General features: G+C 42.3%; 1 protein-coding gene across 26 annotated transcripts in view; it reads left to right on the forward strand.

Annotated features, from left to right (window-relative positions):
• The window catches only part of adgrl2a (adhesion G protein-coupled receptor L2a), a 105,892-nt gene extending 80,349 nt beyond the window's left edge, over positions 1-25,543 (forward strand). Inside the window, exons 7-24 of one of the 26 annotated variants that reach the window (XM_049587277.1) lie at positions 319-422; positions 1,023-1,208; positions 2,653-2,691; positions 4,694-4,877; positions 5,607-5,729; positions 6,181-6,386; positions 7,038-7,211; positions 8,730-8,939; positions 9,683-9,903; positions 10,551-10,617; positions 14,532-14,623; positions 17,120-17,288; positions 17,502-17,630; positions 18,398-18,494; positions 20,160-20,288; positions 21,000-21,017; positions 22,258-22,296; positions 22,927-23,066. In XM_049587277.1, the coding sequence (XP_049443234.1) occupies positions 319-422; positions 1,023-1,208; positions 2,653-2,691; positions 4,694-4,877; positions 5,607-5,729; positions 6,181-6,386; positions 7,038-7,211; positions 8,730-8,939; positions 9,683-9,903; positions 10,551-10,617; positions 14,532-14,623; positions 17,120-17,288; positions 17,502-17,630; positions 18,398-18,494; positions 20,160-20,288; positions 21,000-21,017; positions 22,258-22,295 (2,186 nt within the window). In that variant the 3' untranslated portion in view covers position 22,296; positions 22,927-23,066. Of the gene's footprint in view, positions 1-318; positions 423-1,022; positions 1,209-2,652; positions 2,692-4,693; positions 4,878-5,606; positions 5,730-6,180; positions 6,387-7,037; positions 7,212-8,729; positions 8,940-9,682; positions 9,904-10,550; positions 10,618-14,531; positions 14,624-17,119; positions 17,289-17,501; positions 17,631-18,397 lie in introns of all 26 variants that reach the window. The other 25 variants (XM_049587276.1, XM_049587275.1, XM_049587267.1 and 22 more) reach the window with 25 other exon arrangements.
• Positions 25,544-26,919: the final 1,376 nt, after the last annotated feature.

A 26,919-nucleotide genomic window follows, 5' to 3' on the forward strand; every position in this document is an offset into this window, starting at 1 on the left:
TACATGTTTAGAGTTTATTGTATCCAACAATTTCAGTTTAATTTGTCCTTTGACAGCAGTCTTACCAGACTAGCATAGTACACAAACAAAATATCCTTCAGGGCTGATATTTCTGTGCGCACACACAGGCAGACATTTCCTGGCTTCATATTCGGGGAAATGTACGAATTTACATGCTTGTAAATTCCTTGTTTGTGAGCAGCTTCCTTATTTTGTCTGTGTCCTTGTCCTTTGTTAGCCTGTAAAGGACTTCCTGGGAAAATGAATTTGATTTGACTTGATTGAACTTGACTATTCTGTTTTTGTTTTCCCTGTTAGGCACAGCCTCTTATTTATGTGTCCTTTCCACTGGGGCCTGGCACCCAAAGGGCCCTGATCTCAGCAACTGTACCTCCCACTGGGTCAACCAAGTAGCCCAAAAGGTTTGTATAAGCTCTGCCTCACTGTTTTTTCATCTTAAGTTGAATGTGTTTTTTAAAAACATGGAGGGTAGACAAAATAATGGGAACATGTCCTTGTTATACAAACATGCCTGCAGAGCTGGGTGAGATAAGCCTGAAAGCTGCATTTGTCAGTTATAAAAGATGTCTGGAAATGAGGACTGTGATATGTGTGTTTTCAGAAAACAACTAAAAAACTACAAAGTGTTAAAATAGCAGATGCATCAGTCAAAAGAAATTCAAAATGATATGTCAAGGAAAATTATGATGGACAAATCAACAAAGATAAGGCATTGCATGAAGCACAAACAGAGATGTGACAGGCATAAATTGGGTATAAGCAGCTCTCTGTGTACCTGTATTTTTTTTTAACTTGCCACACAGTAAAAAAAAACTGCCACACAGTAAAAAAAAACTGCCACCATGGCAACTTCTCCCGCATGAACAAAACATCAAACCCTCTTTTCATAACTGGCATTTCAAGGACTCATTCAAGTGTGATTTGAAACAGCGCTGTAAAGAAACCCTCCAAGTCTGTCTTCTTGCATTCTTGTGAACATTATTCACTCTCTCCCCCCGCAGATCCGCAGCGGTGAAAATGCAGCTAACTTGGCCAACGAGTTAGCCAAGCACACCAAAGGCCCCATCTTTGCCGGGGACGTCAGCTCCTCGGTACGCCTGATGGAGCAGCTGGTGGACATCCTGGATGCTCAGCTGCAGGAGCTCAGACCCAGCGAGAAGGATTCTGCAGGGCGGAGCTTCAACAAGGTGATCTAGCAGAAAAAGTCTTGCAACACTTAGTGCACCATATTTAATTTACTGAGACATTTTCTTAACAATCCTATCTTGCTTTATAACTCTTCATCGGCTAGGTTTACATGCACGCTAATATTCGACTGTTATTTCAGATATGACAATATGCTGAATTTGATGCAGGTCATTTGATACAGGTCAGATCAGTGTTTCCCAAATGGTCCAGCCACGGGGTTCAGATTTCTCTTTAGTCATTAGTTCAAGGACAACACAGTTTATATATTCAGCGTCAAAAGTGCTGTGCCAGAAATTCACTGTACTTAAAAATAAAGTGTGTTTCTTTTCCCAAACATTTGCAAATCACCTTCAGTCCATTCAGAATGGACCTGCGATCCACTTTTGCAGTGCAACCCACCAGTTGGGAACCACTGGGTTAGATATTCCTAATTAGGCCTTTTTCCAAAGTTAGCATTTTCTGATTAAGACATGTGGGATATGCTGGTATTATTCTGGTTTTAGTAGCATTCTTTGGACATGTATGAAGCCCAATATGCATCTCAATTGGGGTTTTGACCACAGTTTTTGAAACACTGCTCTTGTCTGTTTATAGTTAGGTCTGTGTGTTGTCATGGATACGTTGACTGTGGGGTTGCGATGCATGCCCAAAAGTAAAGCCTACTTTTAAACAAAAAGTCCACCACTGGTATAAAACATCCAATTTGATGCAAAGGTGCAAAGTGGCAGCTACAGCTGTTCCACTATTTTCACATGATAAACGACATGTTAGGGCACGTTAATTGGAGTATGCATGGCTGCATGTAAACTGAAGTATTAGTGAAATATTCAAAAAATAAACAGCCTAGTAGGAATATTGTCTCCTTTTTTGGAAAAAGGGCCAAAAACTGAATATTTTGTTCATGTAGCCGTTTTCACTGACAAGTTAATAATGTCAGATGCACAGGGGATTACAGTGTCCTCCCAAAAAATGCAGTAACATGAACAGTCTTTGTAATGTTTGTCACATGCATCCTGCCTTTCCTTCTCTTTCTCTCCAAGTCCAGGAATGCTGTGAGACAGACGAGACAAAAACAAAAAGCAGCTGTGTTATGTTAGACTCTGACACGTAGCAGAGATCTGTATTCATGGCAGTGCTCGTTCATTTGTGGCTATAATTTGGCTTCGCCAAGCGTGAAACTTATATGATGTGTCATAATGTGTGTTGGAGAAGAGAATACAGCATGTCATAAATGTGAACTGAAGCACTTTAACACTTCAACCTGAAGGTAAGCAAGTCAGCTGCACATGAGTCACCAGGCGACGGGGAGTGGCTGGATCAGTCATTCAGTCATTGCTCTGTTTACTGACCACTCAGTCAGGGCCTTTACTCAAGCTCATGAACTTGTGCAAATCATGTGTCTCTATTTTTTTATCTGTTCTTTTTCTTTTCTTAATAAAAAAGCTTCAAAAGCGAGAAAGGACATGCAGGGCATACATGAAGGTACTGAAGCAATGCTTCTGCCCACTTTGCTTGCTGCCGTCCTCTCCTCTATTCCTGTGCTACTGTTTAAGTTCAGCAGCATGTCCCCTCTGCACTGTCATGTACTCCCTCCTCCCCGTGCTTCCTGCTTTTTTTGAGTAATTGCCTTACACACAGACACTATCGTACCCAAAGTGCTTCCTAAAGTCAAAGAGAAGTCATCTCCAATTTCCGAGGTGGCTTCTTTACATGGATGTGTCTCTGTGTTTTTTCTCCCTTTATGCGTTGACAGCGGTGGTGTATTTTGTTTTTCATTCTGTTTTTTCCCTATTGTATGTTTTCTAAGTGTTTACTCAAGATTGCACGTCTGTGATGCATAACACCACAACTCAAACAAACATCCTGCTCTTACATCCCTCTCATTATTCATTTGCTAAAGGATTTCTCTGCTTTGTTACTTTTTTATTTTTTATTTTTGCTTCTATACCAGAGCTCTTTTCAGTATAAAACCCTCCTGAATATTGCATCAAACACAGTTCACTTGTGATTTATTCAAATCCTTTTTCTTTTTTCAAGGACCATCACCTGACCTCTCACCGCATGTTAAGTAAAAATTGTGGTGCTTGTTTCACAAGGACATAGGTTTTAGGTCAAAGAAGGCATTTGTTTCATAAATTAAAGGTGCAAATCTTCAGCTCTATCTGGTTAATAGGGTTAGCCGGGTCAAACCATTTTTTCCTTTTCCTTGAATGATATCAGGTTGAATTCATACATCAGAGTATTTTGGTCATATATATCCCTCAACCATTAGGGAGATCGGTGTCCTCCACCTGCCACCAAAGTCACCCCCCTCAATCCAAATCTCTCCTTCGGGAGGGTATTAAAATGGATCGAGCTAATTAGCCAGTCAACGGCCGCGCGCTTGTAAAAAGAGAGGAGGAAAAGGGGGAAAAAAAATACATATATGTAGTCGATCCACGTCCTCAAATATGTCAAATCATTATTTATTTTTTTTTTTTTATTGTCACAACATCCAGATTTGAAGTCAGGGGAAGCGACAGCGTTAGAGAGGTTACATCGCAGTAAATGACAGCAGTTATGCGACTAATGACAGCATGAGACAATCTGGGACGGAGATCGTTGAGTCAGCGGTATCTGACATCTGCCAAGCTTGACGCAACATCACTATAGCTGCCCCCCAACCTTCCCAGCAGCCGTCGCCGGCATTGATTACCTGATTAGACATATTGATTTGATTATTTCCTGAAGAAAACTCAGCGCCGTCTGGATCCCACACCCAATTTATCCGCTGACTGTCCTGAGCTGCTCAGGTGGCAGAAAGTGTGAGGCTGGAAAAATGTTTACATGACGGATACAGTTCGGTTAAACTATTTAACAGGTGATATTTTGTTTTGTTTTGCGCACATTTTGTGGCCCCTTTTTTAGTCATTTATTGAACAGAAAAAGATTTGAACTTAAGTACAAGTTGACTTCAGGTCAGAAGCGAAAGAAAAATAAAGTTTCTTTACATCAAATGCTGGACTTTGTAATTAGAGAATTTTAATCGCGGACAGCCTTTTGCACTTTGACTTTAATCAGGCCATCTCCAAATATCCTGCTATTGGATAGACCTGATAAGCTCAATACTCTGTGACCCTAAGTGTCTGCCCCGATGCAGCGTCCTTGAAAAAGAAACTGCATCCACACCATCTCCAGTGATGCTCCTCTTCTTCCCCCCTCTTCGGTTTCTCCTTTATGATCAATACAGTCGCAAAAATTATTTCTATTTCTTTAAGTGTCTGTAATTAATCAGTCTTGTCGTATACACAGCCAAAAAAAATAACCAGTTTTTTCCCCTTCACGTTCATTTTAATCCTCACAGATGTGATGCTTCGGCTCAGCACTTCATCCATCTCAGTGTCTGCATGTCACTGCTTATGCTTGCAAACATATTCACTGTGTTCTGACTTACTCAAGTACCCTTTTTGTTTTTGTTTGTACTTGTTCGTCTGCTCTGACACAGGCCATCGTGGACACGGTAGATAACCTCCTGCGACCGGAGGCCTTGAAGTCCTGGCAAGACATGAACAGCACGGAGCAAACGCACGCAGCCACCATGTTACTAGATACGCTGGAGGAAGGGGCCTTCGTCCTCGCCGACAACCTCATGGAACCTGCCATCGTCAAAGTCCCTGCAGACAATATAAGTAAGTAAAGCAAGAGTTTGTGGTAAGCGAGTGACGGAGAGCTCTTGATTGATGCGAGCTCAGTTAATTTGATTACTTTCAATTCATTGAGAGGGTAACTCTCGTGATAGGAAAACAAGGCCGCCACATAAAAAAGGACTTTGTTTTCATAATAAGCGTTTAAACCTCGGGGGAAAAGAAAAACAACGCATATTAGGTTTAACGAGTCATTTACTGACAAAGTGATGAATATCAGACAATTAAATAGACTGGATTCTCTGATTGCGCACGCTTAGTTTATAAATGTATGCGTCTAGACCTTGTAACTCTATACATTAATGTGAACATTAGCCTGCTGTGGAGTCAGAAAAAAGTACATTGTTTATCCACAGCCTCCTCCTCCTCTCATTTTCCTCTGCTGTTAGACCATATAAGGAAGGCTGCTTTCCCCCTCTGCAGTGTTGTTTTATTCATATCAGTAAGAGTCTCGCTGGGATGGAATGATCATTTTGTGATTGACGTTTTTATTGTGCGGCTTACTGTCACAGAGATGTAGTATTTGAGCTGTTGATATGTCCTTTGGTCTGTGCTGGGATTGTGTGGAAATGTCAGGAAGAAAGCTTTTGCATCAGTATTCTCCACTGTTTCGTTTTTATGCCCTTGTCTCGAAGTCAAACGCTCAGTAATGACCGGTATCACTATCTCTTGTCCTTTCACCTTCCGTCTCTAACCCCTTTCTGCACCGGGCAGTCCTGGATGTGTATGTGCTCAGCACTGACGGCCAGGTCCAGGATTTTAAATTTCCACAATCCAGCAAGGGCGGCATCTCGATCCAGCTGTCGGCCAACACGGTCAAGCTCAACAGTCGGAATGGTAAGCTCTCTGAAACATACCAAAGGAAAAGAAAAGAAAAACTTGCTCAAGATTTTGCTTACTCGAAGAGAAATGAAGTGCTTGTTCTGTGTGTGTGTGTGTTTGACTTTTGCTCCCATTCTTGTTTCTGTGAAAAGGTGAAGAGTCTGTATTAGTGTAGAAGCACAACAAAGGACTTTATCTCAGAAACTCCAAGCCCAGTGCTGAAAAATGAGGCCACTTTAAAAGCTTTCTGTCTCTATCTCACACTCATCTTTCACTCATTCTTGCAGTTCTTTTGTTGAATATTTTAAATGGAATTACACTGGAATAAATTGGACTGTTTAAATATTTTTTAGCCCTCTTTTATGTCACCGCAGCTTTTTCTTTCACACATTGTCTAAATTGTTCTGGAAGCTTGATTTTTCTCTCTCATCCTCTGATGTCTGTCTACGTCTTTCTCTTTCTACAGGAGTTGCCAAGCTGGTTTTTGTGCTCTACAAAAATCTGGGCCAGTTCCTCAGTGCAGAAAATGCCACCATTAAGATGGCCAACGAGGCTTACGGCCGCAACGTGTCGGTGGCCGTCAACTCTGACATCATCGCCGCCTCAATCAACAAAGAGTCCAGCCGTGTATTCATTAACGACCCGGTGATTTTTACCCTGGAGCACATTGATGTGAGTCTCCCTGCTGGAGTGAATGGAGAGGTCATATTAAAAAACACCAGGAGGGAACATCCAAAGTAGACAGAGATCTGCAATTTGAATTGTAAATGTCTGGCTAGGTCAGTCGGCAGTTTATTTAAGTCATTGAACATCAAATTAAAGGAGTCTTTAGAACCTAAGTGAATTCTTAATGAAAACTAATTCTTTAATCAACATTGGGATATAAATGATACCCATTTTCTTTTATAGTGGGGGAAATTAACTCCTAGATTAGCCGTACAATCTAGGATGAAATTACTGGAGCACCAATTATCTTTCGTCTTTTAAAGTTGTCACTAGAGTTCCCAGAGGGCCATGCGTGACTCCATTCTTTATCAGAGAAATTGTGCAATTCCAAAGACATGCCGTCAAACAATTATGCCTCTCTGTTATTAAGGCCTCATATACCCAACTATGCTTCGGTTGATTTGGCAAGCATGTGCCAAATGAGATACAACATATGAATTGCTTCATAAGAGCTGTGAAGTGAAAAATCCTCATCCGTATCAGTGCAGAAAAATACTTTGTATGAGTAGGGGGTAAATGGCCTCTGTGTTCTACATGTACTTCAATTTCAGGCAGTCAATTATTTGGACACTTAACCATATCTCTTGTTATCTGCAGATGGAGCACTACTTCAACTCCAATTGCTCCTTCTGGAATTACTCTGAGAGGAGTATGATGGGCTACTGGTCCACCCAAGGCTGCAAACTCCTGGACTCCAATAAAACACACACCACCTGCTCCTGCAGCCATCTCACCAACTTTGCCATCCTCATGGCACACCGTGAAATCTCAGTATGTCACGCCCACCTCTGACTAATTTTTCTTCCAAACTCACCTGTAGTTTTACAACTTCTTCCTATTTTATAAGCAAACCCAAATCCCCGACTATTCTCGTGTTTAGATTTAAATAGCAATCTTACAAGACTACAGTTATCACAGCGAGGTTCAGAAAGCAGAGACGTGCCTACTGTTGACGCAGTGTGTGTGTTGCAGTCACTCTGCTGCTTTCTTCATTAGCGGGTTCATTTTGTAAAACACACATTGCATTCTCCACCTCAGCAAACTAACGGCATTGCCTAAGAATTACAAAACCCTTACAAACCATGTACTTGTATGAAAAGGTCCAACAGGAATCCTGTGTACACTTTATTAAAATGTGTAGACTTAAAGGGACAGTTCATCCTAAAATTAAAAATACATATTTTTCCTCTTACCTGTAGCACTATTCATGAATCTGGATTGTTGTGGTGTGAGTTGCCGAGTGCTGGAGATATCAGCCGTAGAAATGTCTGCTGTCTTCTTTCTAATATCATGGAACTAGATGGCACTCACACTTTCCAGGAATCATGACCCAGTTACTCAAGATAATCCACAGACCTTGTTCTGTGCAATTTCATGTAGGGACTATTTTCTTTCTACCAAACTGCATCACCATGCAGAAGGCAGAGTGCATCTACTCATGGACGAGAAGCTTGTGCCCGTTACAGCGCGAAATATAAACATTAATGACGTCCTGCTCGGGTGTAGTTGGGTAGAAAGAAAATAGTTTCCACATGAAACTTGTTCACAACAAAGTCTGTGGATTATCTTGAGTATCAAATGATGATTTCTGTAAAAAGATATTGAGTTTGTCAAATGTATTTCTGGGCGCTTTGAGCACCACAATCGAAGTGCCGTCTAGTTTCATTATATTAAAGAGAAGACGGACGTCTATACGGCCGGTATCTCCACAACTCGGCAACTCACACCAAAATAATCTAGATAAATGAATTGCCCTACAGGTCAGAGGCAAAGGATGTATTTTTGACTCTGCGGTGAACTGTGCCTTCAAAGTATCATTTTTCTTGATAAATTTAATGAAGCACTGTCTACTTGTGACCCTGTATCCCAGATAATGGCCTCAGTATGAACATTAGCTTTAACCTGTTCAGCCAAACAGAATTTTTTGCTTGTCAGGTTGTTTGATTTGGAGAATTTTTAAAAGTTTGAAAGTATCCAGTACTCCTCAAGAACATAAAATAAAAAAGTTAAGTAAACATAAGTTTGTTTAATCATCTCGTGGCCCCCTCTGATATTTCTTGGGACCCTTTCGGGGGCTCAAGTTAGTCCCAATAGTAGTAGAAAAGCAGTTTTGTGGCTTTGTGATTATTTTAATATTACATAAATTTGGTAATGGCGATGGCCAATATTACTTTCCCCAGTGTTTCTTAATCACTCATTCAATGTGATATATAAAGGAGGATCACTGCTTTTAATTAGGTCGCATGGTTTGAGACATAAAATTCCTAATTGCTCTTTTACTTCTTCCAGGTTAACGACAGAGTGCACGAGCTGCTTCTGACCGTCATCACCCGCGTTGGGATCGTGGTGTCCCTCGTCTGCCTCATCATCAGCATCTTCACCTTCTGCTTCTTCCGGGGCCTGCAGAGCGATCGCAACACCATCCACAAGAACTTGTGCATCAATCTCTTCATCGCAGAGTTAATATTCCTAATTGGTATCGATATGACGGAACCCAGGGTAAGCTGGAACGATTGCACCCTATTGATTTGGTTTTGATTCATTCTCTCTCACTTTATCTCCTTCCAGCCCCCAAAACAAAACAAAAGACCCCTTCAGAGTGAAATGGATGAGACGTTAAGCATTGTTTGTTTCTAACCTTCTCTGCTTGTCCCCGACATGACACGAGTGGGACAGCACCATTAATATAGATTACTAAGGGGCCATGTCTTCCACTTGACAGGTCTTTTTTCCTCTTTCACTTACAGCCACCGTTTCCACGGCTGATCCTGCATCCATACCATTTTTTTATCTTTCTTTCACCTACATTTTCTCCAGAAGCATTAAGAGCGTTTTTCTGCTTACAGCTGGGAATCAAAGCTTCCGATGCTGAGCTGTGTGATTAAATCTACTAACTCTAACCTTACAATACAAACCGTATTTAAATCTCCACAGTGCTATTGGAAACCTGTGCATAGTCTGAGCCCATGTGGTAAATGAATATTCATTACTTTTTTCATCAATTTCAGTGAATGGGTGAGGAAGCAGCGGTGTCTTTTCAGTGGGTTTTAATAAAAGATAGGCTATATGATATACAATTTTCAATAAAGAAAGTGCTGTGGAGATTCCTCTTGTCATGTTTAAATCATTTCTGTACGACAAGTTAATCTCTTCCTATTTCACAGAAACTGTGACCACATGTTTTTTTCTTCTTGATTCTTTGATTCTTGTTTTCTTTAATTGTCTAAATCATTCTGACTCAGATTGGATGCGCCATCATCGCGGGGATCCTCCACTTCTTCTTCCTGGCTTCCTTCTCCTGGATGTGTCTTGAGGGAGTTCAGCTGTACCTCATGCTGGTGGAGGTCTTTGAGAGCGAATACTCGCGGAAGAAGTACTACTACGTGTCCGGTTACCTCTTTCCTGCCATTGTGGTCGGCGTCTCCGCAGCCATCGACTACAGGAGTTACGGGACCAAGAAAGCGTGAGTGCAGCTTTCTGAGCAAATCCTTGGAAATGCAGAGCAGACACGCTGGATGCTACACTGTGTGGGCTTACCTGCTGTGACTGTATGTGGCAGCTTTTGAAACGAAATCTACTCATCATTTCTGCCAGGGCTTTATGTGCATCCCTGGAGACTACACCAAAACATTTGAGCTCCTTTTGCCAGGGATGGGCAGCTGTTCAATTTTTTATGTCATTTGAAAGTGGCTGACAGACTCAACACTGTGGTTTCAGGGGGGCTGCAGCTACATTAATGCCTTTCTGCTTAAAGACCCTCCTGTGACCTCTTGTTTGTAAATGCTCTCTTAAAGAGAAGAGCACTGTGCCGAAAAAGCCTTTTACGTAGATTAATGGCTGTATCTCAGCTAAGACCCGGCTAAGAGGGGCTACTTGGGGTCTTCCCTCTGTTTTGTGCAACTGTATTAATGTTCAACCTGTGAAAGGAGCGTTTGAAAGTGCTCCAAGTTAAATATTGACTAGAAATTACACACTCAATGTCATCTGGCCAAGTAAGCAAAAATTAATTTCTTTCCATTAATTTTTGGCCGCAGGAACACGAAGACAATTCTTATATTGTGTCAGCAGTGTGCGCTGCCCTGAGCTGAAGTGTGTGTTTCTTTGTCACAGGTGCTGGCTAAGTGTGGACAATCATTTCATATGGAGTTTTATAGGACCTGTCACCTTTATCATCATGGTAAGCTGTTTTATTTTTCTTTGAATACCGCGACTGACAGAGTGAGGAGGAAGGGACTGAGAGGGTGAGATGAAAAGAGATGAAGGGGAGAGATAAAGGAAGCAAGATGGTTGAACTGAAGGAAAAAGTCAGCAGGATTTTTTGCTCCTCGGTGATGACAGGTTAATTTTGTGCCAAAGACAGATTTCGAGGCATCCGACAATTCTCTCCGCCTCTTACCACCCGACAAGGATCGGGATTTGTTAGTGTACTTTGACCGCGCTTTTTACGCAATTCCCATGAAGTCTCGCATTACGGACATCACCTAACGGCCTTCAAGTTACACTTTATATAGTAAAGGAACAAAAAAAGATAAAAATTTACAGCACATACTTTAAGACGGCACTGTTCAGTTTTATAGTTTCTTTTTTTCCTCCTCTGCATCAGCCTCTTTGTGTGTTTGTCTGCCTACAGTAAATAGCACATGACAGTGTTGGGGAGAAGAAGAAAAAGCAAAGGCACCTCTCTGTTTGGTCAAGGACCGTCAGGGGTGAAGGACACATAGCATATCATAATGACATATGTCCCATTGAGCCATGCAATTATTTACTGGTCATGACATTATTATCTCCCGCTCCATCAGAGAGGCTCAGAAGAATGAGACCTCAGGGAGTCTTCCCTCCTTGCACACACACAAAAAAAGAAATAGCAGGTGGTATTCCTCAGATATATCCTCTCAGCCCACCACACCATGTATTGCTTTGCCCTCATGCACACCAAGGGATGAGGAAGCTTGCTGTGCAGGGAGGACGGGCGGTATTTGTTCAGCACTGTGTTCATTATCCAGCATAATGGTTGGTACTGTATCTACAGATACAGTGACCTCTGTTGAACATCAAACTGACACTGAAAATATACTGGAGAGAGGGGGTACCCATGTCAAATTCCAGCAAGTCTCCGCACACCAATGGCAGACCGCTGGCAGCTTTCACCGTAAAGCTATATAGTGTAGCTCTTTGTCCGTGTGAATACAGAAAAGATAAAAGGCGAATCTGCTCACTGGACTGAATTTCACAGTTTCCTTAAAAAGAGACGTTGCCACTCCGTGTAGCATTTAAAAACACTGGAGGAAGTGCACAGACATGGCGAAGGTCTGTGCTGGATTGAAACGCCTTTGAGTAAATGGTGAAATTCCTCTTTTGTTTTTCCCTCTCAGCGCCTGCTGTGAATGTGTGAGCTTATAATTGAGGGAAAGCTAACATTGTATTAAAACAAACATACATTTCTCCCTGTCTCAGCAAATGCTCTGTCAGCCACACAGGAATATGTTTCCTTTCCCCAAATTGGGCCCTCATTGTTTTCCAATCGCGTGTTGCTTCCATAATGATTTGCATGAAAAATGCATCTGCAGTGGAAATGATGATCAGGATCCCGGTGGTGATGACCGGAGAGATAGAATCATGACCCTGTGAGGAGCTAATGTATTGTAGCAGAGCGAATGTGTGACAGGAATGAGGTTTTTGCAGCACTGGCTCAGGCATCGCGCACTGCTCCTCTGATTCGGTGCAACAATTGACTCAAAAAGACAAAGTACTGTGGAAAGGGGCATCTCAGGGGAGCATGCAGGAGCAAGGTTTGTCTACACCATCCGTGACCCTGGTTTCTCTACAAATTGGCTTTGTCCTTGTCAATGAGGGAGAGGGAGAGGAGGAGAAAAGGCACACAAGCATGAGAAAAGGAGAGAAAACAGAACTGCTCTGGCTCATGTCTTGGATTCCCACCCGCCACTAAAGCCATGTTCGTGCCAAATAACATTGGTTTTGACCTAGGGTGGTCATGCTTTTTTTTTCTCATCCTTTTATTTCTTCTCCCCTTTTTCTTGCTCTTCCTGTTTTGTTTTTTTTATTTTTGCTCTTGGCTGCAACAGGCCCTAAATACTGACTGAAAACAAAAGCTGGTGGAAGGCATTTAGATCCTTGTTCTTTGGCAGAGGTTGCCCTGTCTCTGGGCACAGGGGGTATTAGCTCCATGAAAGGGGAACATGGAAGTAATGAGTGGTGGGGGGAGCCATTAGTATGCTTGAGATAGCTTCAACGCAAGGCCTCTTGGATCATGACACGTCGGGAGCAGTTCTTATCATCTGGACAGCTCCATCTGCACCTTTAATATTTTATCCCGAGCAGTTCATTTGGAGTTCAGTGTGTACACACACAGTCCACTTTGGTAAAAGAAAAAAAAAAAAAAAAAGCTTTCTCCTCAGTCCCAGTGTGGCGAGGTGCTTCTGCATGGCTTGCAGTGATGATTCAGAGACAGAGTGAAGGATAGAAGCAAGGCAGCTTCGCTCTAGCAACGGGGATCCCCCAGGAAGGGCTGTGAGAGCATGTCGGTGGGGGTGGGAACATGTGCCGTGCTGCTAGGTTACTTTAAAGTACTGTGTCCCTCTCCTCTGTCTCATTGGATCCATGTCACCACTCCAGGCTGTGTGAAAGGGTTTTTCAAAAGTCCTCGCCCTCCTGTCCCTCCTCCCCTCTCCCCCACTGTCTGACTCTTGCAGGCGGCTGATAGAAATAATGGCTGATAGCTGCGAAACAAAACATAGTTTCAGTGCCGTCTGTGATATAAAAGAAGGTTCACGATTCAGGATATTTTTTTCTCTCTCTTTCTCTCCATCCATCCCTCTCCTTTTTACTGCCTGGGTTATTGTGAGCGGCTCCGTGAGTTGATTGCATGTGGAGGGGTGATGTATTGATCACAGGCAGTCTTTTGATAGCAGCGTGCACCAGAACACGGACAATTTCTGTTCAAGAGTGAATGGCCATGGTCTGAGTCCAGCTCGCAAAGGTCATTCATTTGTTTCATGCCCTCATACTGGCAATGCATCTCCATTTTTCTCCTGCCAATGTTTTGCCGTTCTAAAGATAAGATAACACTGAAATGCACTGCTTGTATAAGGCTCACCTGGAAAAAAATAAGCCTTTGTAACTGCAGATGTGTTCATTTGTATGTTGGTTTTTTGTGCCACTCACATGCCGCCGATACAGCAGCTGCTATATTTTTGGGGGTTTCTGATCCTTTGATATGCACTATTGGTGGTACAAATTTCAATTTCTATATTCCTTGACATTATTTATACATGCCTGGCTTGCAGTACAAAACACAGTCTGGTTCCTGTGCTGCGAGAGCATGTACATGCTGTGTCAGGGACTAGTTTGCCCCAGAATAAATGTTTTTGAAGTAAATTATTTGGAGCGGCTCCTCGCTGGCCCATCCAGCCTTTGTGTCTCTAAATCACGGTATTGATTTTTAAGGTACCGAATAAATGCGCTCAGAAACACAGCACATAGTATCCTTGTCTCAACCTGATATGTGCCACTGGCTCCCTTAAGATTTAATACATTAAAACAAGCAAGCAAACACCATCTCCCCTCTCCCCTTCTCCCTCACCTCTTTCTTTCTCTCTCTTTTCATCTGTCCACACACAAGAATCGAACAAAATATACCATGTTCCCTCAAGCCTTTTGTAGCTGCTTACACCTTATAATATTTCACTATGTGCATAAAATGATATGCAGTTGTTTTGTACAACAAGAGGGTCTCTTATTTCTCCTGCTACTTTTCATTCCCTTCTGACTTTACCAGACTGCTGCTGTGTGCCTGTTTCTTCCTTTTCTTTTTTCTCCTGCACTGTGATGGATTTTAATGCATTTCCATGCTCTTATTGATATAGAATGACACTAAATTTGGCGCCAGCCGGCCGGTCTGAGCCCGGCTGGAACGATAGATGTTGATTGGATTAGTCTGTGGACATGCAGAGATTTGAAGGCTCTCCTCTTTTAATACTTATAGACAAATTAACAGTTTTTTTTCCCTCTGTCTGCTTTATCTTGCGTCATACATCTTCATGTATTAACACTGCCATTACTCTCTTTTGACAGCTCAATCTCATCTTCCTGGTCATCACAATGTACAAAATGGTGAAGCACTCCACCACCCTGAAACCAGACTCTAGCCGACTGGAGAATATAAAGTAAGTAAAGGGTCATACGCTGAACCCCCGCATTCTCCTGCTTATCAGCAATTTAACCATGGTGCTATTCTGCCACTACCCCCAGGAAAACTAAGGCTCTTTTACTCTTTTACTCCCCCACCTCTAAGCCAAAGTTCAGCACTGGACTAGCGAGTGACATTAGAATACATTCCTTTTTGTTTTCCAGTCTGAAAGCATCCACATCTGATGGAGCTTTTACTAGAGGATGTTTTGAGTCACAGATTTCAAATGTTACACACTTTTTTTTAATGAGACTTTTGGCACGACTCAGCTGTCATGATGACTACACAGACTTTGTGAGTCGTCTCTTTCGTCCTTTGTTGTTTTGCTCCAAGCCACTAGCCGCAGAATTGTACTGGCATGACACACACACACACACACACACACACACACACACACACACACACACACACACACACACACACACACACATCACTCCACGGCTGCAGCTTAACTATGCGCTGATAGCTCCGCGAGGGTGGGGTACAGTGGAACAGCTACCATGTGTGTGTTCGCCGCTGGAACATGTCAAACCTTTTTTTTTTTTTTTATAGATCCCAGCATCTAATCCCAGAAAAGAGAAAACATTCCTTCCCCTACACAACCGCCACCACCACCCGACCACCACCCCACCCCTCCATCCCCTTCAAGTTTATGCTTTGTGTGTCGCCTCAACATTTATGATGTGTTTTGCTTTGGGAGGCAAAATAATGTTTGTCTCTGAAGCACTAATTGTTTTGTTTAGGTTTTTTTGCACGTCTGTGAAAAACAATATTTATTGCTGTTTACTGCAGGCTGAATTTCGGGCCCTCTTCCACTCGGGGTGATATGGTCTTGTCTCAGCCCTGTGTCAGTTTGCACCATTATGTTACGTATATCAACTTCCACCACTGTGAGCAGGAGCAGCGGTGTTGCTATTTTCATCCAGTGTTTGTTATTTTTCATTTTTCCTTAATGAATGTGTGCAACATTACAGCACTGTGGTGAAACTGCAATCACGGGGAGCAGTCGGAAAAGACGCTTATTTAGACTTTTGGGTTTATTTAAGAAAGACTACTCCCCCATCAAGGAGACCACAACAGAACAAACCTACTGAACATGGCTGCACTCAACATTGTGCACATTTGCACTTGGATGTTAGAAACAATTTCTCTTAAGCTTGATTATACCGCAGAAATATATTGTGTATTAATAGCTGTTTCCTTGTGGTCCGTTTCTTTTTATGTGCCAAAGTTTGCTCTGCAAGTCAGTTTAGCAGCAGTGTCATTGCATGTTGCATGTGAAGGCAAAGTTAACGCACACCCTGTCCTCTCTCTTCTCCTATCACTCTCCTCCTCTCTCTGTCCTGCGATCCGCACCAGTAATTATCGCGTTTGTGACGGCTACTATAATACAGATTTGCCTGGGTAAGCTTTTCCTATATACCTCAGATAATTTTCACCCACACAACACCACCCACGCATACAGTAGCATAAATGCAAATCTAACCACAGACGATGTGCTCTGACCAAATGCTGTACACAGACTTTCATAATTGAATCATCAACAGTCAAACATACAACTCTCAGTTCTTGTTAGACCCTTAATTTCATTGCCTCTCGTGAATTCCCTTGGATCAAAGTTGACGATATCATACTCAAATGCCGACTAACCCACGCTGTTATGCGCTCTGATCTAATTGTGTTTCTCTCTTCCTGCTTATCATGCTCTCTAGCTATGAAGATAATAAACGGTTTATCAAGTAAGGACATGTTGCCCAGAAGTCTCCTCCTCAGCTTGTAGTTTATCCTCTCTCCTCGTTTATTCTTGCTTTCTTTTCCTGCCTTTCGCCGCTCCATCCTCTCCCAAACTGCAGCCTCAAAGCTACTCATCCACTGTCCTTGTGACTGTTCACTTCCACCGTGTCCATCATCTTGAAATCCAGTGTTGTTGTTGTTGTGTGTTTGAGCGCTGAACTGTGACTGCTGCTGGTGTCTGAAGGCTCCACAGGACCTTCACACACGAGGCGGGGAATCTCCTTTTTTCCTTGAACTCTTTCCACATCTGCCTAGTTCTCCAGCTCTGATAACACACTCACTAGATAAATATTTAGTGTATGATAATATCAAACGCTTTCTTACCTTATTTTTAAACACACTGTGCTTACTGATTCTGCTTCTCTGTATGTTCTAACACATCAGAAGTTATTTACTGTAAACCAGATCAAGGTTTTGCTTCCTTCTTGTCTCTTTGACGACAGGAACTGCATTGGAGTTTGGGCTGAGAATGTGTGTGGATGGAGGGGTGGGGACAGTGGGGAAAGGCATAGGTGTCGTTTGTCATCTTATCGTTTTCCTCTCACCTGGTTTACAGCTTTTTTCCTAGTTTTCCATAGTTATGGTGATTGCAAACCCCACTCATCATCCTCTCGGATCACTACACGCCTCTCATGCTGGTTTCCTCCTCTGCTTGTGTTTGTTTTTTGCCGCCCTTCAGATCCTGGGTCATGGGTGCCTTTGCTTTGCTGTGTCTGCTGGGTCTCACGTGGTCCTTCGGCCTCTTCTTCATCAACGAGGCCTCGATTGTCATGGCATACCTCTTCACCATATTCAACACCTTCCAAGGAATGTTTATCTTCATCTTCCACTGCCTTCTCCAGAAAAAAGTAAGTTTCTCGTCACGTGCACAAAGACGCTGATATTTCTCTCAAGGTGAAACCTTCCTGAATATGAACAGACCTTTGCACCAGAATGCAGAATTGGCAGAGCACCACATGCTGATATAAAGAACAAACACGGCTTGCTTCAAGATTTCGGCTAAGTCATATGCAAAGTCAACAATGTACTGTAGGTAAACACTCGGCTGTTTGCTCACGCAGGTCCGCAAAGAGTACAGCAAGTGCTTCCGCCACACGTACTGCTGCGGCGGGCTGCCAACTGAGAGCTCACACGGTTCTGCAAAGACTTCCACCACACGGACCAGCGCACGCTACTCCTCTGGTACACAGGTAGACCAGCAGCTTCATACAGTCAAAGACTCAACAAAGAAGGACAGTGTCTCCTGCACACACACACTCCCCCCATACTGCTCATTTACATCGTTGTGAACCCCAAAGTTTAAACAATTGCTCATGAAAATGTACCTGTCATCGTGAGCATGACCAAAAAAAAAAAAATGCACATCATGCATTTTAGCTTCAGAGCTGTAGATCAAGAGACACAAACATTATGCCACATTTTACAAGCAGCATCTGCTGTACTGCATGAGTACCTCTCTTCTGTTCTGCCCCCTTTAGCACTTGCTTTTATCTTTTTTCTCACTAACGTCATGTGCATGGGAAATAGTAGTGCACTGTTTAAAGAGCATTGCAAGCACATTTTACTGTGGGGAAAGCCAAAATTGCAACAGCAAAAAAACAAAAAAACATTTGCTTTATCCCTTTCTTATTAAAGGCTAATAGTCCTTATTAGACAGTACCTCCAGATGTACCGTGCACCATAGAGAAATATCCCTATTATGCTTTAACCTCCAGCCTTGTTCACGGCACTCGTGACTGGAGCTGAAGTCGTTCAAAAGTTGACTTGCATTAATTAGCCTTCAAAGACACATGCAGGGGAAGTGAGCATTAGTGCTGCCCTTGCCTCACTGCATACTACTATGCATGTGAGTCCTGGTAGAGTCACTAGTATGTACATAGACGATAAATGTAAGTTGATCTGAAAGGTGAGCGGGCTTGTTTAAAGTCCTAATGACTGTCCCTTGTTGACCTGACAGAGTCGTATCAGGAGAATGTGGAATGACACCGTAAGAAAGCAATCTGAGTCCTCCTTTATCTCAGGTGACATCAACAGCACCTCCACCCTTAACCAAGGTCAGTTCACACCTCATTTCTCTCCGCATGCACACCTATGCACACATTTCATCATCCAGCTAAAAATACCTCCTTCAAGTTCCAATGATCTCACGCCGCTGTGGAGGATCCTAATCTTAATAAATGCCTTCAGCTTGAAAAGACAGAGCAGTTTGGCAAAAAAATAAAAAAGATGTAGTCCTTTAGTCTAGCCTGTTCTGCCAATGAAGGATTACAAAAATCCGTCCTCAAATACTCTGTGCGCTGTCATTCTGGCCGCTTACGTCAGTCTCAAATTGGGGCACGGCTAGAAGAGCATTTTTTCATTTAAGTGCTGGCTGTCCAAAGTTCATAGGGCTCAGGGGGAAACATAGACAAAACTAAAAACAGGAAGGAGAAAAAAAAAAGTTTTATTTCAGGAAAATCTTAACACGCAGAGAGAGGCCATTTGTTGCCTGGCATGTAAGGTGACCTCTGTTACTTTACAGGGGGATTTATGAGGAAGGGAGAAAAAAAAACTGTCATTTATTATTTAGCTTGAGCACAAATATGATGATGAGAAGATGATGTTCAACTCTGGCTGACCTGGAGTGCTTAGTGTGTTGTTAGGCTTTCTGCTGCCTCTGAAATGGCTTTCCAAGCATGCGAGGGAAAAGAGGGTTTTACACCGAGGCAGTTTAACTTCACTCGCTCCTCTACCCTCCTCTGACTCCTGTCGCTGCCGCTCTTTTTCCTTCCCTTCCTCTTTTTGCTATCACTTCCAACAAGGTAAAACATTACACCCAGGGCTGTGAAGCACATTTTGACTCGCCGATACATCTATAACAATATAGAAGTAGGACTTTTTTTCTCCTACAGTACAGTTTCCTGGAGATGTTAATGTAAAGGTTGGATATTGATCACTCCGGGGTGCAGTAGCCTAGTTACCCTGGAGAGTCAGTGCACTAAAGGAGGGCTCTATCTCCTGGAAGCACTTCCCTGTCATTAAAAACATCCCTGGAGACTTCCCAACATGACAGATGGCATTTAACACAGGTGATAAATGGCAGTGGAAATACCTCAGATCCTTAAAACACACGGCGAGCTGGGGAGGAAAAACTGAAAGTAACGTGAGGTTTGGAAAGAAATGGCCAAATTTGAGTCTAAATAAAGATTTTGATACAAGAACTTGGAAGGATTCTGCTCTATGTCTTTGGGGAGATTTTTATTTGGACCTGGTTCAAACAGGAAAACCTTTGCCCAAGGTTTGAGCTATTTTTGAAAAACAATATTTTATTATCTCAAAATAATAAGGAAATACGACTTATAAAAACGCAGCATTGAGCACAATGGGTTGACAATTGCTTTATAAACGAATGGGTTACAAATGACCCACGACACACATCAGAAATTAACTTGAAAGTTTAAAAATCATGTTCAATGTGAGGAAGGGCTGCAAAAGTTGAATCTTTCTTGGCACACGCAGAAGTACTTCTCCCTGGTTGCTCCTCAAACTTTAATCTGCATTCTCAACTTCAAAATAAACACCCTAGTTTCAGATTCTGGCAGACACCCTGGGTGACACCACACGCCTCGAAAAGACAAACTTGCTGAAAATTTCCTTCATTTCTTTTCTGCCATGAAACTTTCAATCACTTGTCGGCTGACTGCGCCAAACTTAACTCCTCTTCTGTCTCGCCACTCCAGGAATGACCGGGAATTATCTACTAACAAATCCTCTTCTTCGACCACAAGGCACTAACAACCCTTATAACACCTTACTGGCCGAGACAGTCGTATGTAACACCCCCACGGCTCCAGTGTTTAACTCGCCAGGTGTGCTTACTTAATACTTTCACCTGCATTCAGGCTCTTCTCTCTTTGCCTCCTCTCTGTCTCTCCCTCTTTGTCTTTTTTAGTTGAGTATACAGCAAACCAAATGAAAAGCAGGATGTTCTGCAGTATCTCCTTTCCGTCTGAATCATTGTCTCCCAAGTACTCGATACAGTGCGTGCTGTGTGCACACATGTTTTCATGCGCGGGGAGATTTTTGTGGCTCGTCTCGACCCACCCTCCGCGCTCTCATGTTTCTCTTATCCAAACTCTGAATGGGACATAATGATTAAGATGGGAAGGAGATACTGCGTGTTCTGCCTTGAGATAATGTAAACAGTGGTGTAGACGTGAAGCTGTAGTATAAACCACATGGTTATTAAGATTTATGCTCCTGAATTTGTCAGGTGATTTGTTATTTTTTGTGTGTTTTAGAGGGAGCTTTCCCCTTAAAACGTGTTAAAGTGCAAGCAAATTCTGTGCTGCTTAACGCAGATCGACTTAATGCAGCTTTTGCATTAAGTTATCTGTGTATAGATGTATTTGGTATTTGGTTACAGCTGATACGCATAAAAATCACTATATCTCAACTGCACATGGCATTTAAGCATATCACTGTAAAGATTGTGCTGCAATTATGTGTGCTATTCTATTTTGAAACTGAAATGGCATCTTCTGTCATGTTTTGTGCTTCTCCCCTGTGCTTCCCTCTAGTGACCTACAGAGAGACAAGTATGGGAGTAAAACTTAACTTTGCCTATCAAATGTAAATTTTTTTCAGCATGCTTATTATAAACAACCAAAACCCTGGCACAATCACTTGGTTTACTTTTAGGCCATTAACACACACTCAGTGAGCAAGTGGTTCACAAAATTATCCACCCCAAATTCAACCCTAATCTGAAAAAGACAAATACAAGATTTATCCAGCCATTGGAAATAATCTTCCAGATCTGACAGCTTTATCGCACACGCCCATGACTCTGCTTCTCTCTCTTCTGCTTAATCTGTGATTTTTAACCGACCAAAAATGTGTTGCTTTTTTTTTCTGGCAGAAAGGAGCATTGTTAAGAAAGGTTTCATTTTCTTTAGTTCTTTTCTTTTCTCCCAAAATGTCTGTCCTCCTGTGGCATTCGGCAGTCTCAGTGTCCAGAAGTATTCCCCTCACACCTCTCCAGACAACACCTGTCTGGACACTAAATTGCCTCCTAGCAGGCACAAACACATGGATGTCATGGCAGCAGCTGTTTAATTTTCCCCTTATATTATTTTTTTTTTCACACAACCTCTCTTGTCATTTCCCCCTAATTCCCAACAGGCTCTGTTAAAACCTTTAACATGCCTCCTACATTGACGATCACTCCCCTTTATTTCGGACAAAGACAAACGTTGCTGTGAAACATCTCATTAGTCTCCAGCGTAATTTATTACATTTGTTGTTCTACGAGGAGGCATGTTAGCCACAGCAGAGCACATTTTTCCTTTATCTCCTCTCTCAATCATGGCATAGCCAATATTTATCCTTTTTTCTGCTGCTTTCCATGACCTCCATGCTTTGAGAAATTCCTAACATGACTGCGCCTGACCTCTGCAGCGGCTGTGTTATTCTTGAGCTGTTCTGCTAGTGACCAGGGTCTCACTGGGAACTGTCACTGTGACGGATGCCAAGTGCTGGGCTGCGGGCAAGCTCTGACCTTTGCCAGCTTTGGGTACACAAGCTGCCAACTAATGGACAGAAAGTGTACCAACACAAGCACAAAAAAAGAAGAAGAAAAAAAAAAGCATCTACAAAAAGTAGCTGTTGGCTAATTCCTAAAAGTAAAAAGCTATTTAATGCTTGTTTGTTTTCTTTGCTGAACCCTTGCTCTTGCTAAGTTGCAGTTAAGACTTTTACTTTACGTTTTGTTGTTCTTTTGAGTGATTCTTCTTCTTCATGTTACAATAAATCATTTTACTTTCTTTTGTACATCAGCTGCTCTTAGACCAGATAGCCTGAGCAGACAGACATGATGTGAGTTGTCCAAAGTGAGTCTTTTCACCTGCTGTGTGTGGTGATGGTGGAGTGCTGCTTGTGGGCTCCCCTTGTAGTGAGAACAAAGATGGCTGTCCCATGTTGATACATGACTACTTCCCCTTCTCTGTCCATGTCATCTTTTCCCATCTCTGTCCTTTTCTTTCCCTCGGCACATCCAACCTATTAGTTGCTAGAAAACCTCTAAGTGTTGTAGCTTGCCCGTTTGTGGCTTCATACTTGTGGACATCTACTTTTGCCCGGTGTGTTGTGATGGTGATTACTGTTGCAGTTTGTTTCTTAATGTTGTTTGGGATCTTTTTCATTGCTTTGTCACGTTAGTGGCAGACTAAAACGCACAGTGCTCTGCTTATTATAAAGCCATTCTTTAAAAGTCAAATATGTGAGAAAGTAAAATGATTTCTCATCGCAGATAATGCATGCGTACATATATATATATATTGTATGTTAAGGATTGTGCCTAACTAACGGATTTACGGCATGGCTTAATTTGACTTGAGTTCTCTGTGTGAAACTGCATCCTAAACAGCATTAAAGTTCTGTTCCTTTATTTAAAGGTCACTGGTGTTGACTAATGTAAACTCCCCTCACATGTCCTTCTCTTTGCAGGGCACTCACTGAACAATGTGGTGAGGGATACAAGTGCAATGGATACTCTACCGCTAAATGGTAACTTTAACAATAGCTACTCGCTCCGCAATGGGGACTTTGGCGACAGTGTGCAGGTAGTAGACTGCGGCCTCAGTCTGGACGATGCTGCCTTCGAGAAAATGATCATCTCCGAGCTAGTACACAACAACCTGCGTGCCTGTAACAAAAGCCACCATCAGCAACAGCAGCAGCACCACAGTTTACATCACCCGCCCCACCACCAGCCGCCCCCGCAGTACCACCATCACCACCACACGGAGCGGGCTCCGCCCAAGGTGACGGTGGTAGGCGGCAGCAGCAGCGAAGATGACGCTATCGTAGCCGACTCTTCGTCTTTGGTGCACGTGGGCGACACGGTGGGCCTTGAGCTGCACCATCAGCAGGAGCTGGAGGCGCCACTCATCCCCCAGCGGACTCACTCGCTTCTGTACGCGCCCCAGAAGAAGGTGAGGACCGATGGGGGAGTTGAGACCTTTGTCAGTCAGCTGACACCCACCAACCCTGACGATAGTCTGCAGTCCCCAAACAGAGACTCCTTGTACACTAGTATGCCTAATCTGAGGGACTCTCCGTTACCCGAGAGCAGCCCTGACGTGGTGGAGGACCTGTCCCCCTGCAAGGGGAGCGAGAATGAGGACGTTTACTACAAGAGCATGCCTAACTTAGGGGCTGGCCACCAGCTCCAAGCCTATTACCAGATAGGCCGAGGGGGCAGTGATGGTTACATTATTCCTATCACTAAAGATGGCTGCATCCCCGAGGGCGACGTACGGGAAGGACAGATGCAGTTAGTGACAAGCCTTTAAATGTATTTAAATCATCCCCAAGCCTCCTCCTGCCCCTTTGCAGCTCTGACCTCTTGGAGGACACACTAGTGAAGGGAAAGGGAGTGTTTGTTTTATTTTTGAAGAGAGCCTAGAAGCCCCGTCATACACACTAGCCATTTACAAACCCTCCTCCGCCAGCTGCATTGCCATCTCCTCCCCGCCCAAACATGCCACTCTTCCTTCCTTCCCTGCAGACCAACAGACTTGGTGCACAGCGATGGCAGTGCGGAGTTTTAATGAGACTGTATATAAAATGCAGAGTCAGATTTCAATTTTAAGAGACAAGCCAACTATGTATTTAAATGTGCTGCTGCTGTTGAATAATTGAGAAAAATTTAAGGTACGAAAATTTAAAAAAAGACCAAAAAAAAAAAAAAAAAGAAAGAAACATTACTGGCTACATCATATCAGCAATTTCCTGGTTGAAAGGTTGTACATACACTCCCCAACATCCTCGTTGAAGCCTGTTTTTTTATTGTAAACAAAACGAACACCCCTGGACCAGGACGTGGACTCTGTTTGTACAATGTTCCTGATCAGACTGTTAGAAAAGGAATATAAGGTCCTGGCTGCCCAGAGTCGCTCTCTGTCACCATGAAGTTTGGATTGTATAACCACTAGCAATCAAGCCCCTGGCCTTATATTTTCTCAACTGTACATTGAACTGTTGTCAAGGAAAATGGCTAAAATATATATTTTGTTGTATTGCTAGTGTAAAATAAAAAATCATGGGAAACCGTAAATATGAAGAAACCTTTTAATTGCAAAATTTAACATTTGAGAGACTATTGTGTAGAAGTTGCACATATGTTATACAGCGTGTTTATGGTTCCAACACTTCATTCATGGTAGTATGTTTGAACGTAAAGGCTTATGAAAAGAAAGGAGGATTCAACAAATTACAAAGATGCATTATCACTTTTTTTCACTTGTGAACAGTGTTTTTTGCTTAATGAGTTCCATTGATATCGCCCATTGAGATATGTTTATTTGATTTTGCCAAAGTGGCATTAATTACTTAAGTAGGATGGGAATGCAGAAACCCAGGTAAAGTGATTTATGCATTGCACATTTTTTTTTTTTTTTTTTTTTTGTGTAACTCTGAATGAAATAGATCTTTTTAAACAGTCGTGGCAGAGCGACGGGCGAGCGCAACTGAAATGAAATTTTGTCAATAAAGTTTCTATCATAAATGTAGTTCTTCCGCCTGGGTTTGGACATTTTATTTATTAAAATCTTTCCAAAAGATACATGGGAAATGTGTGAATATTTTCCAGCACTGGTATACATGCTGTACTGTAGCTCATGTTTTTTATGTAAACATGTTACCAAGGGGCTCATCACTTAAGACTGATGTAAAGTTCAACACTTGTATAACAAATAAAATAAATGTGAGATTTTTTGTCAAATGCCAGTTGCTTTTTAATGCTTTGTGTTTTTGGTACTATTTGAGAAAACAGGTTTTAATTATTTTGCTATGGACAAAATACACTTTTGACTCAGGTTATAAGTAAGTCCCGAGCACCTTGAAGAGAAAAATTGGTGAATTTGTGTTCTGGGGGATTTATTTGCTTTTTTTGTTCTGCTTTTTCTTCAATCACTGCAGAGTAGAGAAAGCTCATTTCACCGTATGTGTTAGAGAAGCCAAATCTTTCCATGTGATTCAAAGATGAGAAACTCAGGTAGGAAAATTGCATTGTAAATGTTCCTCTGTGTGGTTGTAACACTAATAAAGGTTCAAAAAATGACACTGGTTCGCAGCATTGTCCACGTAGTATATTATTGAATGAGCACTAGTCCTGGCACCATTAAAAAGTCCAACTGCAGAGGCCTTGTAAGATGTTGGCTTTAGTGCCGTTTGGGAGTGGAAACGTGTCCATGGACCTAACAAGGGGTCAATGTTACACTTGGCTGCGGTTGTAGAAATATATTACACATAATATGTCCGAATATGACACGTATTTGCTCTAATTAATGTCTGCTGCTGCTGAAGCCCACAGTCAGTTCCTGTATGCTTTATGCCTCAGGTAATGCTAATTTACGAAGCATTTTAATATAACACCAGTTGAGGCAGAGTGACAGCTCTCAGCAGGGTAGCTGGAAATTGCACTGTTTACCATTTGGCATTGAAGGAAATGACTCAGAACTTAGCAAAAATGCACTTTATGTCAGAGCCAGTGCACATAATGCTGTGTGGGCTGCGTGTTGTTTTGACTTTTTCCACAATTATGTGACATTTTGTGCAATTATCTGAGGCTACAAATTGTCAGAGAAGAATTATGTTCTTTTTTTGTGATCTCTTGTGCAGACCCCTTGAATGTCAGTTAGGAATCAAGTGTTGAGGTGATTGTTGACTGTTGAAATGGCAGACATAATGATGTGCATAATAATGAGGGGGGAGGAAAAAAAATCATATTGATTTCCATCCCGCATTGTCAGACGTGCAGCACCATTTTATCTGTGTGTGAGAGCCCAAAAGTTTGGATATACAGTGTTTTTCTTTCCAAAAGAATCCTATTTAAATAACATCAGACATTCAAAATTAGTCAGACAGTAACAAAGTGTACTGCAAATTGGAACAGCAGTAATTATAAAGAGCCAATTAATGCTAACAAATAACCTGACAGGGCTCATCCTGCGCTTCCAGAGGAAAATACTTTGTTAAACTTCAAAATTCTCACCACAGTGCACACTAAAAGAAATGTGTCATTGTCAAAAGTTATTTTAACCTTAGCGTTTGTCTTTGTTCATTGTTTTTGAGAGCACAAATCACAGAAGTCACTTCTCACCAGCGGTTTCTGTTTACGTAAAACAGAAAAACTCTTCAGTGCCAGATTCTGTCTAGACTGTTAAATAATATAAAGTCCACATAAACAGCAGAATGTAATATCTCCACACTACAAATAGTCCTCAAATATAGACAAACAAATAGTTGCCAACCCTTTCCTCACCCCTCTCTCTAACTGCAGTTTGTTTATCCTAACACCGTGACCTTAAATGTGGAGAAACTGGGCTGGTAAGCAGGTTTATTTTCATTATTAAGAGCAGAGAAATTTGAGCTCGGATTGGCTATTTGTCTGCGACAGCCAGGGAATGTGGACTCGGCACCCTCTAGCTTTGCGTG

Source organism: Epinephelus fuscoguttatus, linkage group LG10 (assembly GCF_011397635.1).
Source record: "Epinephelus fuscoguttatus linkage group LG10, E.fuscoguttatus.final_Chr_v1".
Classification (NCBI taxonomy): Eukaryota; Metazoa; Chordata; class Actinopteri; order Perciformes; family Serranidae; genus Epinephelus; species Epinephelus fuscoguttatus.